Raw genomic sequence first — 20,733 nt, 5'->3', positions numbered from 1 at the left:
GTTTTGTAGTGGTCCTTTGTAACTTTGGAGCCAACCTGGACTCACAGTAGTGTGAATTTTCTACTGGGAGCAAATGGAAATTAAGAGTAGAACACTTCTACATTCAGATTGACTTGAAGTTACAACCAGGTTAGTATTTCATGCTGGTTAAACTGAAACGTCTTGCTTGAGTCAAGACTGTCATGTTTGTGTGCTTTAACACTGATTTATGAGATTTACAGATTAAAAAAAAAAAAAAACCTCTTCTTCCTTCGTCAGTGCTTGGGTGGAAAATTGACTGTTTCAGCAATTTCATTTGTTGCTTCAAGTTGATTCCCTTAAGATTTGTACACATCTTATGAAAATGAGCCTTCATGTATAGACTGTGTGTATTGTGATACTTAATATTACTCCAGGAAATGGTTATTCATTTCTTGCCTGGATTTAAAGGTGTGAGGGGAGGGGTTTCCGAGTACTTGGAGTTTAGCAAAAGGGAGCCTCTTCTGTGCTGGTGTTGAGGGGGAATAAACTTTTCGTAAGCATGAGGTGAACTGTCCATTGCTGGGTAAATTTGGAAACAGTGTAACTTTTTAGGTGCTGGGGTAGAGCGGGGGGAACTGACAATTATTCCTGGCCCTTTCAGGTACTCAATTTACTACATATGGGAAAGTTACTGCTTTCACCTTTTATGTATTTTGTAATACACATTTCAAGTTACATAATTTTGCTTTTAAGGAAGGATAGTTGTCATATGTAGATAGGGTAGAAGGTTTTGATTAATTTTTCTTTAACTGTAGTTATGTGGATTTTGTATATAGACCTTGTGAAAATACAGAGAATAGAGATGGTAATTTGGTTAGTATATGAATACTTCTGTAGTGACATTAGTTAGGGACTTCATGGTGAAGTTGTATGCGTCAGGTTAAAATCTAAATAATTATTTATCTTAAACCAGCACTGTTGTGTCTAATGAAATAGCCTAATTATTGACTAATTAAAATTAGATTTTTTTTTTTTTTTCTCTCCTTAAACCTCTCTGTTTAGGAAGATCTTGTAATTTGCTTTGCAGAGCCATTCTGTGATGAAATCTCCCAAATCTTGAAACATCTAAACCATCTAATAACTTTTTTTTTATCTTGTAATTGTTGATGGGTGATAACTGCAGTGTATACAAAATTCATAAAAACAGAAACAAAAAGATTTAGTGTTTTTGTAATGCCAAGTGATGTAAGAAACTTGAACTGATCTCGGAATCCGTGTACTAAGTTAATGTAGTCTTCTGTGTATGTGGGAAAATTCTTATATTTGAGATAGGATATAATTTAACTGTAAGCTTAATTCATGGTTCCACTTAGGTCCCTTTATAAATTAGAAAACAAATGCTAAGTTTCAAGTTGCTTTGAATCTGTTCCTAACTTCTATAGTAAATGTATTTTTTCTCACTTCTGCATACTTTTTGTATTTGTCACATGACAACAGAATCTGGAAATTGTTCGTGGGAAGGGAAAAACAAGGAACAGTGACACTGTCTGTAAAAAGTTGTCAGAGACGTGACGAATAGCAGAAACAGCTTTTATTAATTTTTTTTTCCTCTCTGGTTTTTGTAGTATTGGACCTAAACATTGTTTAAAAAACCTCCCAACAAACTAGAAACCCTCATCATATTGTAATAATAATATTACTGTAAGTATTATAAGTAGTTATGCTGTCTTGATATATTAATGTCTCTTTAGGATATTTTTTTATGTTTAAGACAAATAAATTGTCACTGGTGTTGCCACCATCTCTTACTGATTTTTATGAAAAGTTTTGTATGTGCACCTAGACGAGAGCTTTAATATTCTTAGGCATACAGCATAGGGTCTAGCAGGTTTAACACTACTGATGTAATTTCAGGAGAACACACCCTTACGTTCTGATTCGAGAGCTGAGCTGTCTATATTGGGGGTTTTTCCTCCTTTGTGTACCAGTGGCAAAGTTAAGTTTTTTCTCCTGATGTGACACGAGTGATCTTAGTAGGACATGAGAGAAAGGAAACGTGGTCTCTGCTAGACCACAGAATAATGTTGTTTTAGTGGAATACCTCAGGGATAATGTATAAGTTATTTCCTGTTCCTTAAAGCATAAATTGTGTTCTCCGTACAAAGCCACAGAGATAAATATTTTGGAATGTATTGCGCTCTTATACTTCTGGTTTTTGAGTACAATTAATTTCTACAAAAAAGGGTCCTGGTGTCATAAACAGAGTGGATCATAAGAAGTATGGTGAGGCTTCAGGTATTTAAGACTTGATGCAGCTGTTGAGTCAAAAAGCTCCTTTGTATTCTCTAGAGACATAGAGAAGTGCCATTAAAAGTGTAAACCAGTAGGAGTGAATGGTGAAGTGTGATGGGTGTGAAGAGGTTGGTCTTGCACAAGATAAATGTTTTAAGCAGATTGAACAGAAATTTGGGGTTTTAGATGAACATTTTATTATTAGGGCAAGATAAACTTTTTTACTGCAACTAAATAAAAGCAAAATTTATTTGAATAAGGGATTTTTTTTTCTTCTATAATAAAGCTGTAGGGTGATTATGAGAAAATTTGGTGAATTTAAGAAATTGCCAAAATGCTTTAAGAGCTTAGAGTGTACTGTTACTAATGGAGTAGACTAGAACAAAATTGTTGTTAATTAAGATGCAATAGATGAGCCACTTTGCCCAGTAAAGAACTGATCAATGAACTTTGGACTAGCAGTTTTTATATGGTGGCTTTTAACTCTGTGACCCTGAAATTTAATGGAGAAACCAGTGTGGTCTTCCTATCTTTCAAATTCATGTACTGCTTGAAGAAAGACTTTCTTAAACAGTAAGTTGTGAAATGAATGTACCTATGAAAACAGTTTCTTAAAGGCCATGGATGACAGTTTGTCAGAGTTCTGAAAGAATAATTACTTGAAATAGATGGATACTTGCAGGAGTTGGAAAGTACCACATCATGACAGCAGATAGTATTTTATGACTCATGTAAAATACCAAGCTTCAAAGGATAAGCAATCTCTTCATAGATAAAATTCCCCAGTGGTTGTGTTATTTTCTTTCTGAACTTATAAAAATACTGGGAATATTAGTATGTCATGACAATGCTTCAGATTCTGACATGGTGGAAAATAACTATTTTCCATCGTTCCAAATTTAACATCACTGTAGGGATCATAATTGCATGGCCTATATATAAGGTCACAGTTTTGTTTAATAAGTGGGTGTAGTGTTATTAATTTATCCTAGATCTCCCCCCACTCTCATTATGGGCATTTGTTGAGGATGGCTACTCATAAATAATCAGCAATGTTTGTTTGAATTAACTTGGCCATGTAGGTATTGCAAGCCAGTGAGTGCCTTCTTCTTCCCTACTGAATATAGGCAAAGGGAAAGCTTTAGGGAGGTCTGTGTGTGTGATGAAGAGAGTGGTAAAAACCAGTGAGTTAGTATTGAAATCATGTTCCACTTCCTTTTAGATAAAACATCTTTTTAGTGCTCTTCAGGCAAAAAAATCTTGATTCCTCAAGTTTCTGACCTTATTCAGTGTAGATCAGGTTATTAGAATTTTTTTCTGAATTCTGACAAAGCTGTATTTGAATAACTTGCCATAGGGCAGGAAGTTGGTTCTGGTTGAGTCGTCCGTCCGTTCCCCCCCCCCCCCCCCCCCCCCCCGACTTGGTTTTTTTTTTTGATTGTTGTTGGGTTTTTTTAGCACGAATGGTGGTGTATTTGCATTGTCATGAATGGGGTTGTGCATTAACCATTGATTTTCAATCTATACGTAGCTATAAAACATGCATGGCTCTTCTTCTTCAGCATAATGTTTTTTTAAAAAGCCCCAAATACCACTTGATTATCAGATTTGGTAAGCAGATCTCTTTTCTGTGTTGACAGTGGAGGTCACTTGACTCTATGATGATTGGTAGCCTCAGTTGTTTTATGTAAGTTTGAAGATGTCGCAGCCTAATAGACAGCTTTCTAAATGTGTTCCTCACTTCCATCAGTCTCCAGGGCATTTTTGTCTGTGTTATCTTACAGCTGATGCTCTACCTGGTCAGAAGTGTTTAAAGAAAATGTTTTAAGAAAAACCACACCACCTACAAAATCAAGTTTAAGTGCAAGAAACACCTTTCTAAGTGAGGATCTTCATCCCAGATAATGTTGTCTAATATGACTTTAAGACCTACATTGAACCACTAAAGGTGTTTTTTAAGAATTACCTAATAATAGGCATAAAGCGAAAACTCCATTCTGCTGATGATTTGGTAGCATAGGTCACACTGCAGGGAGTACTGGAACAGCAATTAACCCTAGGCTGGCTGATTTACCTGGATTTAGAAAATTCATGGTTTCTTTAAAGTTATTGGGTAATTTTTTTACTTTTTCAGAAGATGGGGACTAAATGGTGAGTGGATGATTCCTTTAAGTTGTAGGTACAGCCATTCAGGGTTCTGCCCTATATGAGTAGAGTTAGCTGTGGTGGGAAAATGAGTGCTCAGTTAAACTGTTAGAGGGGCTTATGTTTTTTTTCAAGCCTTCTACTGAAAATATTCTATAACTGCTTTTGATTTGACATATTTTTCTTGCTACTTATTCTTGAAAATAGTATATTTTTTCTTAATTTTTTTTTGCATAGCTAGTGATGCAGTTTGTTACTTGTGGTATTTAGTAAGAAAATGCTCAGTATTTAAATGAGGAAAGCAAAATATTCCAATGGCTACTTGGCCCAGTGGCTTTCTACCTCATTGTATTTGGTGTCTCACATAATAGGACCAAAACACCTTTTGCTGTCTAGAAGGAGAGTGAACTAGCTGTAGGTTTAGGCACTTCAGACATCTTGTCTTGTTCTCAAGTTAATTGCCAATCTTCTCTAGTGTTAAAAAATTTAGGAAGTTAGATGAAGACTTGCTGCCATCTCGTACTTTAGAGATGTCTTGTACATGCCACTTTGTCATCTTGAAGGTGCTGACCTAATCAATCAAAGACAATTCAGATTCAATTCACAGTGTTTATATGAAGTCCATTTCTCACCGGGGGCTTGCACTTTTGGTCAGCGTAGTGTTTGGCAAGGATAACATGTTGAAATGAAGTTCAACCAGGATAGGTGATGGATTCTACACCTGGAATGGGGCAACCGTGGATGTATGGACAGACTGGGAATGAGAGGCTGGAAAGCAGTACCCACAGCAAGGGACCTGGGGGGTCCTGGTCAGTGACTAGCTGCACGTGAGTCAGCAGTGCCCTGGCTGCCAAGAGAGCCACCCGTGTCCTGGGGGCATCAGGCACAACATCACCAGCTGGGCAAGGGAGGGGATTGTCCTGCTCTGCTCTGCAATGGGGTGGCCTCATCTCGAGTGCTGGGGGCTGTTTTGGGCACTACAATATAAAAAAGACATTAAACTATTTGAGAGTGCCCAAAGGTGGTGAAGGATCTTGAGGAGAAGCCGTATGAGGAGTGGCTGAGGTCACTTGTTCTGTTCAGCCTGGAGGAGACTGCAGTTACAGCTTCCTCATGAGGGGAAGAGGAGGGACATTGATCTCTTCTCTGTGGTGACCAGTAACAGGACCTGAGGGAGTGGCCTGAAGTTGTGCTGGAGGGAGGTTTAAGTTCAGCATTAGGAAAAGGTTCTTCACCCAGAGGGTGGTTGGGCTCTGAACAGGCTCCCCAGGGAAGTGGTCACAGCACCAGCCTGACAGAGTTCAAGAAGGGTTGAACAGTGTTCTCAGGCATATGGGTTGACTCTTGGGAATGGTGCCATGCATGGCCAGGAGTTGGTCTTGATGATCCTGGTGGGTTCCTTCCAACTTGGCACATTCTGTGATTCTGTGAAAGTACATTGATCTCAAAATTTTTGTGCTCATGTAGACATTAGCTGAGATACAGCGTTTTGTGGTATGAGGGGAGTGTCTTTATTAGGCACAGTATATGCTTCATTGCAAAGTGGTTTGTGGTCTTGCAGCTTTGAATAATTAATTATGTAACTACTGACAATACTGTGCTGTTTTACTTAAATTACCTAATCACGTGTAAAACCTGGTCTATATTAGTGTATAAAAGTGCATTAATTTACTAATCTGTGAATAGCTGAGAGCTGTTCACATTTCTCTTGTACTAGTAAGGGAAGTGGGGGACTGATAGTAACTGGCATACAGGTTGGATCCTACATTCACTTGTGTGAGTCAAGCAGAATGTAGTTTGCTCTACAGTTAAAAACTACTACTGATTATTTTTATTTTACTCCTTTAAAAATATCCCTTCCGAAAATGGCACTGAATGGGCATAGTATCTTCTAATTTATTAAAATGGAAAATATTTCCTATAATTAATGTGAATTATTAGAATTATTTTGTTTTTAAAAAAAATACTAAATGGTAGTTAAGACATTAGGGTTTTTTTAAGTGCAAAACAAAAGGGAACAGTGCTGGCTAAGACTTACTTGCAAATTCTCTAACTAGGTTTCTGTGGAAAGGTACAGCTACTAAGCTTTGACAATACAGGGCCAGTCTCTGGCATGTCCCTGATTGTGCTGGGGTTTTTAATTAGAAATTTGGACAACTGTCCATTTGTAATATATTGAAGTTCAGGTGTTAAGATCATTACACTCTTTAAAGATGTTTATTTGCAGTTCATTTTGGAGAAGATTGAATGTTCTCCTTTTGCTTGTGTAAAATAAAACTAGTTAAGAACTAATTGTGACAGATATAAATGGCAAATTTTTTAAGATAAAATTAATACTTGATGTAAAATTGCCTGGGTTTAAAATGAACTGACTTAATCTCCTGCATGTTGTGTTTTGTTTTTGACAGGGTTTGTGGATGCACTTAGATGTTTGCAATGAGCACTGTGGCTGGCATGCCCCAGTGTTTTGGATACCAATGCATAGGACTCCGTAGTAATCGAATTTATCAGAAACGAACGTCATGAGCATAGTGATCCCATTGGGGGTTGACACAGCAGATACTTCTTATTTGGAAATGGCTGCAGGCTCAGAGTAAGTATGTGAACATAATTTGTAAGTTCTCCTACCTGTTTTTTTAATTACTTTTTTTCCTTCATGGCCGTTTTTTGAATACAGTTGGAGAAAACTTAAGAGTTTCCTTAGTTTTGTTGAATTTTTAATTACTTAAATTAATAACTGTCACTTCATTATGTCAGTTTCTTTCACTTTAGGAAGAGCAGAGGAGAGAAGCTAAATGTTTCTACAAATGCATGTTTTTCTTGCTTATCAGACTGACAAATAAGGATGCTGCTTGGTTTACTTCTCATACTTCAAATATTTTGCCATTTCAGTTTCCTTTTTTAACTACATGGAAAAATTTTTTTTGATTTTGTACGTTAGAAAGGTAAAATAATTTGGTGCATTAAACTGCAAGAAAGTAGTAGTAATGAAGACAAGGGTGCATTTCTTAATGAAAATTGAAGGCCTAGCTGAAATGCTAATACCATGTCTTCACAAAGTTATTTCTAATTGTAAAGCTAGTAGAAAATCATTTAGTAACTGTGCATAAAGGGTTACAAAAGAGCCAGTGAAATCATGCATTCAGTAAACTGGCTTTGCACCAAATATTGTAGTGTAGTGAGTTTCTGGGTTTTGGGGGGTGGGGAAGGGTGACTTGTGGGAGTTTTTTTTACGGTTGGGGGGAAGCTGTTGTTGTGCATTTGTGGTTTTTTGTGTTGTGGTTCTTTTCTATTTTTTTCCCCCTAATCTCCTGTACAGTATTGATGGGCTAAGGTTTAGGAATTGTTGATCTCTGACTGCATACTTTTCTTGTCAGACGAACCTTTCTCTGTGTGTAGCGCACAGAATGTTTAAGAAGCAAGTGCTTTTTCTTCTAAACTTTGAAGGAAAGTTTTAGGAGAACTCTAGAACAACTTTTTAAAGGGATGTTTCTCTGCTGTGCTTCCAGTTATATATGAGGCTATTCTGGATTTGTGCCGTTTATTTGAAGAGAACCAAGAATTTACAATTCAACATTTTTTGTTCCATTAAATTTTTAAAGTTGTTTTATCTTTTCATATTATAAATACTCTTAACCTTGGTGCAGAAAATTTTTGACTGTAGTGAACCATTCACATTTCTTTTCATTCTTTTCCTTTGCTTTTCTTTTATGTTTAGAGAGGGTCATGATTCCTGAGGTTGCTGACATTCCTTGCCGACACAGCATGTCATGCTGAAATTAAAATAAATAAATTTAGTTGTCAGTATAAACAAGATAGAGTTCACAGTGTGTTATTTGCTTGATACTGTGGCAGAGCGACCCAGTTAGGAGCTGCTTTTCTTCAGATGTTAAGTGGCTGTTACCACTTAGATTAATTCTTGTCATCTCTGCCGTACTCACACTGAAAAGTGTTGCATGATTGGCGTACACTGATTTAAAAGCCATGTTACTGTCACAAGGAGTGTGACACAAAGGCGTGTCCCTAATCTACCAGTTTACACGGTTGTAAATCTTTTCTATCACAATCTGTGTGGCTTAGTCTTTGTTCTTGTACATTTTCTTCCAGAGGGTAGCATGTTGGATGTGGAGTGTATTAGTACCAGTCCTAGATGGTCTTTGAGCAAGTTCGGGGGTTTTCCCAGGAGGGAGGAGCTAGAATTTTTCCACTGTGACTGGCAGGTCAGATATTGCTTCATCAGTTGCTGAAGCATGAGCAAACGCAAGAATGGGGGAGTGGCAAACTTGATTATGCAGGAGAAGAAGCTTAGGGTAAGGCTCTTTGTGCCGTGCAGTCTCCTAGGGCTTAAAGATTTTTCCTTATGTTTCGAATCAACGCATAAGCCTATTAAAAGAGGGTATATTTTATATGACTAATAGTTCCACATATTATTTTATTAATTGTAGCAAATCTCTGTGTGTAGAGTAGCCTACTAAGAGGTTTAAGGATCTTAAAAATGGGGTGAAATAGTTTGTTTCTTAGGTTACATGTACTTAAGCGGGGTCTCCAGATGGATCTTTGTGTTATCGTAGTCAAAACACGCATACTTGGCCTTTATGATATTACTAAAGTTGGGCATTTGTGACTTCTTAGTGGTAAGATCCTTGTACTTGTAAGCAGAACAAGCCATTTCTGAAGGTTCAGAATATGCTTCCAGGCTTCAGAGTGCTTGTGTAGCTTAGAGCATAAGTATAAGCTACACATTGGGAAATGCCATTGATGGTGCATCTTTTCTGGTTATATCCATACTTGTTTTTTAGGGAGAATGCCTGTGTAATAAACCTCACAATCACAGTGTACAGATCACTGTACTGAGCTCAGTATCCAGGAGAAAGAGACTATTGGTGCAGTCTTACATACAGATAGTATCGGGCCAGCCTGTACTTGTAGGGCCTGCTACAAGGTGCTTAGGTAGCAGAACCCACTCCCTGGTAGGGAAGCAGTCCTTGGTTTTTGTTGTCTAGGTATTGAAGCCTGTCAAATGTCTGGTTAGATGAAGTGTCTTAAAATAGAAAATGTTTCTCATGCAAAATATATTGTATTCTTTTAGCTGAGATGGCCTTCAGCTAGATACTGTTCGGGTGTGCTGGTACAAACAGAAAACAAACCTAAACTCCTTAAAAACTAGACCTATCAAACTGGATTGTGGAAGATTGATGTTGCTGAGAGGTTGCATTTGGAGTTCAGATACACGTTCAGGAAGTACTCGTAGGATGTTTAGCTCACAGCCTAAAGGTTGGATACCCCATCTGTCTTTGAGCACTTTAGTTAGATTTTGTTTCCTGCTTGAATATATACATATTTATGGAAGTGGTTGATGGCCCCAAAATCTAACTGACTGTATTTTGGGTATTAGTCAAAAATTGTGTGCTTTTTTAAAATTTTCTTTTTTTTTTTGTTTTTTTAATTTATTATTAAATGGTCAGAAACAAAACAATGTTTAAAAGGAGTTGAGTGGGGGAGATGATGTTTTAGAGACAAATTTGAATCCTTTGAATCATTGCAGGTTGATTTCCTTAATACAAGTTAACTAACTATAAAAGTGTAGTGACGGAGGTTTTGTAAATTAACAGGCCTCCCGTGTTGCTTTTAGTTTCTCAGTAATGCCATCTGCTGGCAATATGCAGAATATTTTGTTTCCATTTTAGGTATGAACAGTAGGAAATGACTCAGAACATGAAGTTGTTTCACTTGCTAAATGAAAATGCTCTCAAGGCTTCTTTTTTTTTTTTTTAAAATATGGGCATCTTTGCTTTTTTAACTGATTTTAGAAAATACTGTATTTCTGTTTTCAAGGTACAGGAATATCTTAAATCACTGCAGCCCAAGAGCATGTGGAGAGCTTTTGTGCAGAGCTTTTTCTTTTGTTCCCTGTGAACATTTTGCACAGATTTGAATTGCTGACCACAACGCTTAACAGATATATGCGATATTTTAGCAAAATATGGTCACTTTATCACAGTGTTTGTTTGTTTAGGAAATAATATTGACATTTTGATCAAGCTTCATATATACTTTGTTGTAATACAAACATTGCAGTTTGGATGAAAACCAAAAATACAGTAAATATATTTTAGTTATGTGATAAGACAGCAGTTGTTTGAGGTGAAGCTGGAAAATGTGGTAAGATCAGAGGACTGACAGTCTTAGTACCTCAGTCTCTGACAGAATTGGCTAATGTCCAAAATACAAGCAAGGAAAGCCTTACAGTGTTTTCAGAGATCTAAATGCTTACGTGTTTTCCTCCTGAAAAGTTGCTTTCTGGGATGGCTGTAGGAATGCCAATGGTGAAATGAGGGGAGTGTTTGTCTGCAGTACAGTAGTTAGTGCCTTGCTGCTTGGGCCCTGGTACTTGAGCCCAAAAAATGTAAAACTTGATTTTTAAATTAGGTAGCATCTCATGCTTTAATCATCTGTACAAATAAATATTTTGCCAAGAGGCATTTCTTCTCAGAGCTGTGCAGTTCTGAGATGCCTATTTCAGAAGAAGGGTTTGACCTTTGAGCAGACAGGAGTGTAGAGGGCATCTTTTCTGTTTGAGGTCATGCACATGGTTGGCAAAACCAGGAGTGATAAGGAGTTCAGTAACCTGTTTGTCAAAGTTGATTTTGTCTGTGGCTCTCTGGAAGAATGGTGCTCATTCTGTACTGTTTTATGGCACCTGTATCACTTTCCTGTTGACTGTAAAGCAAACCTATGATGGTTAATTTCTAGCTTAAGTGAATGCTCTTGGAGCTCCTTCCCATAGTTCTTGGTTTCTTCCCCACTTCCCCAGCCCAGTGCAGTGGGTAAATAGAACAGTAACAGTTACATTCAGAGCTCTAGTGAGCATCTGTTATAACTGAAAGTAGTGTCTGTGCCTGGATAAGCATTTAAAAAAAGTTTTACTGAAAGCTGATTGTGCTCCAATATTTTTTAATGGTTGCCTTTCTGTATCACCTGATTTTGCTCCCACCATTTTTCTGGTTTTCCTTGTTCAAGTAAAGATGTGACATTTTCTTAGTAACATTGTTCTCTGAATCTGTTTTATGAGTGTTAAAACAGTTGGTGATAAATTAATGTTTCTGAAAGCTTTACACTTTAGCTTCCCACCACTGTTACGCCTCTAAATATTAAATTTTGTTCTCTTAAGTGGTTTATAAATGGCTGCAGTAATAAGAAATGGATGTAGGGTGTTGGGTGTATTGTCTTGCCTCAAATCTTGAAAGGGACCTGAACTATCTTTTTGACTTTTGTAGTCAGATGATGAAATACACAATCTCTCTTTTAGGACACTTTCATTCTGGTATCTTTCACTGAATGTTCCGGTGTTTAAGTAGCTGGTATTTAGGTCATAGTAATATTATTTTTAATGAAGGAAACTCTGCTAAATTAATCCAGGATGGATTGTACCAGAATCCCCTCCTGCCTGTCCTTAGTAAGCCTTCCTGTTCTGAAAAGAGTATTTTTCAGCAAGGCTTAGTTTGAGCATTGAACACAGAGTGGATAAGAGTACCTGTGCTACTGCTTGTCCCATTCAGGAAATGGGGAGGAATAGCAGTAGGAGCAACACAGTGGTCAAGACATTCTTGTTCCTGGAGAAGCTAATTTCTGCCACAGTCATGATGGATGTGTAGCTAATGCCTCATTCACGGGCATTTTAGTTGGCTGGGTCATCACAAGGATTACTGGAGCACAGAAAAGATGTGTGATTACTGCACAGATGTGTTGGTAAATAGGTAAAAGCAAATTGGTTGGAAAGGCACAGTTTTTTCGTCTTTTGTCTTTATTTTAGTCACGAGCTGAAGTTCTAAGCTTCTTCTAGAATCTAATTATAACAAACTCCAAATAAAATTGTGTTTTCAAGTTGTGAAAGAGTGTAAGAGAGTAAATAAAGATTTTTCTGGGTTTATGAGGTAACGAAGAGCAAGTGCTGTCAGATTTGGTTTCTTATGCCAATCAGAAGTTGTATTTTTAACGTTAGTACTTCACATGATTTTTGTGTTAATGTGTTAGGTCACTCAAAAAAAGGCAGCTGATGACTGTTGGGCACCATAATCTTTTTAAATTTTTTTTTTTCTTTGAACTCTAGAAACTAAAGCCCTCCCCAAGAAGTGCTTTTAACGAGTTTCTTCTTAAGCAATTTTATCATTGGGGTAGTAACCTCACATGGGAAAAAGCTCTTAAGAAGAAATGGGCCACCAAACCCAATAGTAGGACACTTTCAAAGAGATGTGAAAATACCGCATTTTGTTCAGAAAGTTAATGATTAATTATATCCTTTCCAAAAAGTAACAAATATAAGTTTCTGGTGTCCTTTTACAAGAAACTAGTATTGCTTCATGGCACAGTAAAAAAGCCTCTATTAATGTGTAAAAAAATCCCATCAATATCTATTTTAATTTAAGATTCAGAAACGCCAAGTTTATTTTAAAAGTTAGCTCAAGGAATTAGTAAGATATGTGACAGACAATGGAATTCACACATAACAAAAATAAAATTAGAAAACTGAACCAGACCTGATTTGTAATGTGAATCAAGTCCACTTCAGTTCTACATGTTGATATTTTGTGGTGCCTTTTTTTTGTTTAAAAGAAACCCGCTTTAGTAATCTGGATTCATTTGTCTTAGTGTTATTAAATCATATGGTGCAATGAAAAAACTGCAAGTTATCTCAGTCATGCTCACATGAACAACTGCTCTAGAAAGGCCATGAAGATGTAATTTTTTGGGCTCAAATAGTTCTTGTTCTAGTATTCCTTTATCTTTCTTGTTTTGTATTGTGGTTTAGTGCATATAAGCCATAGTTTGTATATTGAACAAGGCACCGCCTTTGATATAAAATCTTGTCTTGCAAATTGTTATCACCTTTTTCTTTCTGTTTAAAGATAACTAAATAGAAACTGCCTTGTTTAGATAATTTGTCCTAGTTAGATTTCTGCTTGTAGGAGCAGTCAGTGCGGTAGTGCCCCGCCACTGCCGCTGTGTGTCGCTGCAGGGCTCGATGGTTGTGCAGCCCCCGGAATGCAGCGTCACTCCTCGGGCAGAATTCCCTTTGGCAGCTTCTGTTACCGCTCAATCAGGGGACTACCGGGGGCTTGCAAGTTTGTTGCTGCCCCCATACACTGCTTTAAACAGAATCAGCAGGAAATTAATTAGAAGTTGTGCAGCAAGTACCTCCAATTTATTAAAATAAACGACATAGTAATTGTATTTGTTCTTCTTCTGTCTTTTGCCTTGCAGACCAGAATCTGTAGAAGCTAGCCCTGTGGTAGTTGAAAAATCGAACAGTTATCCGCACCAGTTGTATACCAGCGGCTCACATTCACACAGTTACATTGGTTTGCCCTATGCAGTAAGTTTTGTGCAAAGTATTCTGTACAAAATACATTATGTAAAAATCTGCTGGTTTTATCTGGAAAAACTGATTTATGCTTATCTTTATATATCTTATTGGGAGTTGGGTAAGTTGGATAAAAATGGTCTATCAGAAGCAGAACATAGTGCACTTAAATGTACAACATAGTTGAGAAGTTAGAAAATGAGATTAAATTGGGATATAAAATATAAATATTTTAAAATATAAATATAGATATAAAATATTTTAAATATATAAAATTGGGATATAAAAAGATTAAAATTTTAACTTTTTACTACAAAATTAAGCCTGAAGTTCTTTGCCAAATGAATTCTTATGTTTTGGCTTGAATAACCATCAGTGTGTGAGCATTTACAATTAATTACCTTTTCACAAAATTTTAGGACCATAACTATGGTGCTCGGCCTCCTCCAACGCCTCCAGCTTCTCCTCCTCCATCAGTGCTTATAAGCAAGAATGAAGTAGGCATATTTACTACTCCCAACTTTGATGAAACCTCCAGTGCTACTACCATCAGTACGTCAGAGGATGGAAGCTATGGAACAGATATTACCAGATGCATTTGTGGCTTTACACATGATGATGGATATATGATCTGTTGTGACAAATGCAGGTAATGCATATTAAAATCACTTAAAAAGTAAAAATAACTTAAGGCTGCACTGAAAGTAAATGTAACTAAATCGTGTTTTAATTACAATGAGTCACAAGAAATTTCCTTCCATCAAAAAATGCTTGAAGGTTGTGTATTTTTCTAATAGGCAACATAGTTAAGGTCAGTGATTATTTTATAATTTTAATTCCAGTCAGTCTTGACTCCTCATGAATTTGGTCATGCCTTTGCTTGTTCATTGCTGCTTAATAAGGGTATACCTTTTTTTCCCTCTAAAAGGGATGTCTGTGCTGCTCTATCCCAAGTTATTTGTTAGTGGGGTAAAATGAAGACCTAGGCATTACTTAATGTACATGTACTGAGTAATAAAGCATCTTGGTGAATTATGTATATGTAAATCAAAGAACTTGAAGGATGCAAAATTATATGAAAGAAACTTCTTGAGTATTGGTTTCTGTGTGCATGATCTTTCTGATTACTCTTCATTTTTTGAAGGATTTGGTTAATAAGTATGAAAAGACTAACCTAGATTCTTAGTGAAGAAGCAGAAGTTAAATATTTAGACATCTGAGTTTATGCTTAAGCACCTTCTTGATCACAGTATAATAAGAGACTGCTTTTGAATACTTGGAATTGAAAAAATAAGATTAGAAGTTTTTAGAGCTGATACACTTAGCAGGAGAAGACAAATGTGTATGTTTCTATTCAATATTATCCTGTATTCTTACATTTGGTTAATGAATGTTTCTGGATTTGTTATAAATTTGTGTATTTATAAAATAATAGTCATAGCTAGTTAAAATATTAATTTGAGCTCCATTCTTCTGTTATGTAAAAAGCTTGTTAGTAATTTCTGATGGTCCTAAATTCTGATAATCTTGCTCATTATTTTGAAATGTATCAAGGTGTTCTTCCAGCAGTGGAGTTGTAGGCAGTCACCAGTTAGGTAGAGTCTTTTTCCTTTGAAGAAGAAATACTCTGTGAGGAGTTGTGAATTTACCACAACTCTTTCCAAGTGGGAAGATAATTATTTTTGTGTCCCTCATCCTTCCAGCAATGTAGGGCTGAGTGTAAACTAGTGTTTTGTGTTAGCCTTCAGTCTAGCAAGCAGTCTCTCCCCTGACTCTGGGAAGAAGTTAAAGCTCTTTCTGTGCTGTTCAACCAGTTTATAACAGGGTGTATAAAAATGTGTACTTATTTTTTTTCTTAAAATATATAAGGAAATCAAACTGTACCTTAGTGTATATTTCTTTATATAGAAATATTTTATGTACCCATTTCTAAAAGGGAATTGAATCCTTCTGTTTAAAACCAAGCCACTTGTTGCTATGTAAATCGTAAGTCTTGTTGCTGAGGGTATTTGTCTCTATCTTGTTCTCTATTGTGATAATTTACCATTTTATTTCTGATGTTGGAGAAAAATTTCCAAGTCTGCTAGCAGAGTGGTGGCAAAGATAGTGATTGAGATGTAGTGTTAAGCAGAATTCAATCTGAGTAAAGATGACAATGAAATAAAAAGAGCCGTTTGCTTTCTCTGTGTATTGTCCATGCAATTTTTAAAATTGTACTTTAAAGTTGGGGTTTTGCTTTGGTGTTTTCATAGTGTCTGGCAGCACATTGACTGCATGGGGATTGACAGACAGCATATTCCTGACATATATCTGTGTGAACGTTGCCAACCCAGGTGAGTAGTTTGGTTGATTTTGAACTCTAAAATGGAATGGAACAGTGCACAACTGCTATTTTTCTAAGTATCTGAACATTTAGGTACTTTACTATTTATTCTGTAATAATCAGTGGGAAATGCTAGAGGTCTATTTTAATACTTAAATGCACTGATTTATTTTCTAATTTCAGGAGTTTAGATAAAGAAAGAGCAGTGCTGTTGCAACGAAGGAAACGGGAAAATATGTCAGGTGAGTAAAATTTAAAGGTCTTTTCTTAGTAAAGGTGATAAAATAAATCTAAATTATTATATAAAGACTTCAGAATACATACATGGTTCCCACAGTTTTGAGAGCCTTCAGCATATGAAGTTCAGTAAATCACTGCCTTTTACTTGACTGTATTGTTACCAAGATAACATAGTATCAGAATTGTGGTAACTCCACCTGTTTTATTAATGGTTTTCAGCACGGTGGGTTTTTTATAGCAGTGCAGAATAATTCAATTTGTTCAATAGTGTTGGAGTTTATTAGTAAGCAGTGTTGCTTTTATAATAACTAACTCCTTTAACTAAGGTGCTGAAAATAAAGTGGAAAAGCTTTAGGTTTCTTCTTTTGGAATGAGGGAGGGTTTCTAAGTCTACTTTCATTCTGGAAGAAAGTTTCAGGAAGAAATCCTAATTCTTACATGTTGGATGTAGATTGGGTGTTTTGATATGGCTCTGGGTTTTTTTGGACAATGGGAAAAGTTGTTAAACCAAGCCAATACAATGTGGGTAGTAACGGTGTTTTGAGGGCTTTTTGCCTTTGATAACCAAGGCGGCATGTAGTGCAAGTACCCACTTCAGTCTGGGTATTTTATGCAAGTAGTTCTTGAACTTGTTCATAGGATTTCAAAACTCATCTGGCCTAACTTGTCAGGAGTTCTGTCTGGCCATTACCAGAGCGTGTTGTAGAATTCTTGGTTGACAGCTGGTACTTTCAAGCTCTGTTACAAAAGTAATAACTTGGGAGGAGGTCATCCTCCTAAATGTAACGTGGTTTACTTCCAGATCATGTCTCTGAGGTAGTGAAGTGTGTGTGTGTTTTAAGATTTCTTTTAAAATTACCATGTAGATATGGTCCTGCTGCCCACTTCATACGGCTTCAGAAAGTCTGAGTGGTGTGTGGCACAACTGTGCTTCTTGGTGCAGTTGACACTTGGTGTTGTCTGGTACTATGTTGCCTAAAGTCTTTTAAAGAAGTTAATGACCTACTTAAAAAACCGCGATCATTTTTTGTTTTGTCTGTTTTCATTTTAATAAAACCAAGCTTATTTTATAGAGTTTTGATTGACCTACTAGGTCAACCAAATTTAAATTCTAAACATTTTTGGAATTTAAAATTATTTTTGTTTATTCTATTGAAATAGTAGAACAAGTAGATTTATAACTCATTTGTAGTTAATGAGTTCACTGACTGGTCTGATAATACTGTGAGGTTGAACTTGAATTTTCATAATAAATAGGGAAAGTTTATGATTTGAGCTATATTTAAATAATCTATTTGCAGACACACTATCTGATCATTTACTGTAAACTTAAGGGAGGAGAGATTAAAAATCTTAGGAGGAGCTGATGAGATCTTACCTTTGAAGTTAATGTTTAACCCTCCTCAGTCTTGATGATCAGTGTTCTAAATGTGCTACATGAATTCAGTAGGAAAGGAAATACTAAATGGTAAAGCAAAAGTATCAAAACAGTTAAAAAGGCAAATTCTGGTTCTCTTTAATCTAAAATGCGATCAAAGTGCAGTATTGATTACTGTGATTTATAATACGTAACTTGAATGTCTGTGCTTAGACCTCTTAATTTCCATTTATCTTGGGTGAATGTAGCTTATGTTGACTGCTATACAGTTTGGTTGGACTTAGTGATTTTGGGTCTAAACTGAGACGTGTGAGATATTAGTAAAATGGGCAGTTTTCACAGATGATTTCAAGTAGGAAAAGCGAAAGTGGCATCAATTTGAATGGATCGTTTCAATGGTTTAGATACTCCAACAGAATGTTACTTTTAACTACAGGTGTTTGATAAAAAGTAAGTGCATAATTTGGATGCTCTTTGATGGATAAGTCTGTATATATAGGGCTTTTCACTTAAATATGAGAATTCTTTAGAGTAAAATGTTTCTGTTGTAAAGATTTCTTAAGAGTTGCTGGCTTAGCTGTGTTTCATCCAAAGGTTAACGGTGGGGAGAAAGTAGTAGATTGGTTGGTTTGCTTCAAGAGCTTCTAATTGAACATTTCACATGATAGAAAATTGTGTGTAAGCTTTTATGTGTAATCACATCATTTTTTCTAGCAAAGTTTTTAGCCCATTGTTCTGGGTCCTGTGGTTGTATGAGATGGTGTTGATTTTGTTTTTCTGGTGTAAAACAATTCTGGTGTAGCTTAATGTGCAGTGGATTACCGACTATGGTTCAGTGAACTGGGCACCTTTGTTAAGCCAGTACTCACTCAGTTGTATACTGGATGTTTTGGGTTTCACCAGGGGGTTTGTTTCGGGTTTTTTGGGTGGGCTTTTTTTGGTGGGTTTTGTTAGTTTGTTTTGGTTTTTTTTTATTTTTTGAGATAAAATATCTAGATGTATAACTTAAACAAGGATGTTGCTTTAAGCTGTTTGATCTAGAAATTGATGCTGTCAAGATCACTTGCTGCTTATGGGTAAATGAATCTGGGCCCAGAACTTGTGAAATTTGGAGAGTTGTCTTTGCTTCTGACATGCAAACTCAAGATCTCCCCTTAGAGTGCTTTACCAAGGCTCTTCAAAGTGAAAGCAGGTTATGTAGGTTAGAAAGGAGTGTCTCAAAACAACTCTATGTAATTATATGTTCAGCTGAGGTAATTATTCTTTACAGTAAGTTAGAGCACAGTGTAGACAGCAATACTGAAATGTTGCTTCCCTAAGGAAGACAGTGTTTTGTGGGGTTTGGGGCAAGGGGGAGAGGCATGTGGCTGTGATGCCATGATTCTGTACGCACTAGTGTATGGACTACAGACACTGACAATTTTAAGTTTCTGTTCTGGGGTTTCTGTATCTCAGGCATTGGTTATTCTGCTATTTATTCTTCTTTGATTAGACGTTTCTTCTTTCCATGTGCTTTTTATGCTCATTTAGAAAATATTCTTCGCAGAGATGTTAACAAATTCAGAAAACATCAATTCCTAGCTTATGAAGTATACGGTGTTCAAAAGAGTAACCAAGATGGTAAAATGGGATTTGCTATGCACAGAAGAATCCTGTTAAGGAATATTGTGCAGGAAAAATCCTGAGTAACCAGTAGCTGGAGTTCTTTATTTAGTAAAGAGGGTTTTGAGAATTAGGACTGAGTGCACTGATTAAAGCAACATCCTTCTGAGAGCAGAAGGAACGTTTTCTCTGCTCTCATAGTAAGTATTTGTAAAGCCTGCTTCTGTGCCATATGAGAAAGTTTTGCTTAGTGTGAAGTGTATTTACTGAATGCAGAATATTTGGAAAAGCTGCTAAAATCTGAGAAGCCTGTACTGAGCACATGCAAACAACAGTGTCTTATCTGTGTGCATCATCTCTTTTCCAATCCTCCCCATCCTTCACAGCCTTTCATCTTGACAGAACTAGGGTAATCCTGTTTCAGGTCAGGATATGTGTTTGTCTGACATAAATGCTGATGTATGCTAGATTTCAGGCTTTGGCCTTTAGGTCTCTGAGAGCCCAGCACAAAGAAAAAGTATCTGTCAGTTTATGTCTGATCGTCTCTTTTCTCTTCCTGAGTAGCAGAATGTTACTGTTAGGGGATTTTGACTACAAAAGGCTTTTGGCTAAATTGACATATTAACCCTGAAAAAGGCACTTGACAGTGCAAATTGCAGCTGAAATAGTTGATTATGTCTAGGACACGTGATTAATTAATAGAGCTTCACAAGAAAAGCTGGTCAGTCATTAATTTTAATCCCTTCTAGAATACAGTCATCTGAGAGAATCCAAATGCTGTATTACAAGTAAAAGCTACATATAAGTGAATGTGTTAACAGATTTTTTTAACCTTTTTTGTTCTGATTCTAATTTTGCTTATAAAGGGGAATATGGTCATTAATTCCATTCAAAGAATGGAATTTAATCTGGTACCTTTTTCTTACCTTGCATTACAAACCTGTCTTAATTACCAGTTTCTCATTGGTCCTTCATTTTTATGCTGTTGCAACTGTTGGTGAATTTTGCATATGAGTGCTTGGAGCATTTGTCATTATGAATTTTAGAGTAGCTAGTGAGTGTTCTTTCTGCAGTACTTAATTATTTACAGAGTATTCTTTGTTTTAAAGATGGGGACACCAGTGCAACAGAGAGTGGTGATGAGGTTCCTGTGGAACTGTATACAGCTTATCAACACACACCAACGACAATTACTTTAACTGCTACAAGAGTTACAAAAGTCAATGATAAGAAGAGGAAAAAAAGTGGAGAGAAAGAACAGAACATTGCAAAATGCAAAAAAGTAAGTGACTGTAATTTCTCTTATTATTTTGTGTTATAAATTATAGCTATGTGACATTTCTTACCAAGAGACACTGATTTTAAAATCAGGCATTTTAGTACCTGGTTTTAGCTTGAAATGTATTACTCTGCAATAAATGATTAGTCTTC

General features: G+C 36.4%; 1 protein-coding gene across 3 annotated transcripts in view; it reads left to right on the top strand.

Annotated features, from left to right (window-relative positions):
• The window catches only part of KMT2E (lysine methyltransferase 2E (inactive)), a 56,590-nt gene that overhangs the window by 11,427 nt on the left and 24,430 nt on the right, over window positions 1-20,733 (top strand). For all 3 annotated transcript variants that reach the window (XM_059847378.1, XM_059847379.1, XM_059847381.1), the window contains 6 exons: window positions 6,807-6,991; window positions 13,660-13,771; window positions 14,179-14,408; window positions 16,012-16,092; window positions 16,266-16,324; window positions 20,412-20,584. In XM_059847378.1, the coding sequence (XP_059703361.1) occupies window positions 6,921-6,991; window positions 13,660-13,771; window positions 14,179-14,408; window positions 16,012-16,092; window positions 16,266-16,324; window positions 20,412-20,584 (726 nt within the window). In that variant the 5' untranslated portion in view covers window positions 6,807-6,920. The remainder of the gene's footprint in view (window positions 1-6,806; window positions 6,992-13,659; window positions 13,772-14,178; window positions 14,409-16,011; window positions 16,093-16,265; window positions 16,325-20,411; window positions 20,585-20,733) is intronic.

Source organism: Haemorhous mexicanus, chromosome 5 (genome assembly GCF_027477595.1).
Source record: "Haemorhous mexicanus isolate bHaeMex1 chromosome 5, bHaeMex1.pri, whole genome shotgun sequence".
NCBI classification, from domain to species: Eukaryota; Metazoa; Chordata; class Aves; order Passeriformes; family Fringillidae; genus Haemorhous; species Haemorhous mexicanus.
The sequence above is the reverse complement of the archived record's forward strand: the minus strand, read 5'-3'. Positions and strand labels throughout refer to the sequence as shown.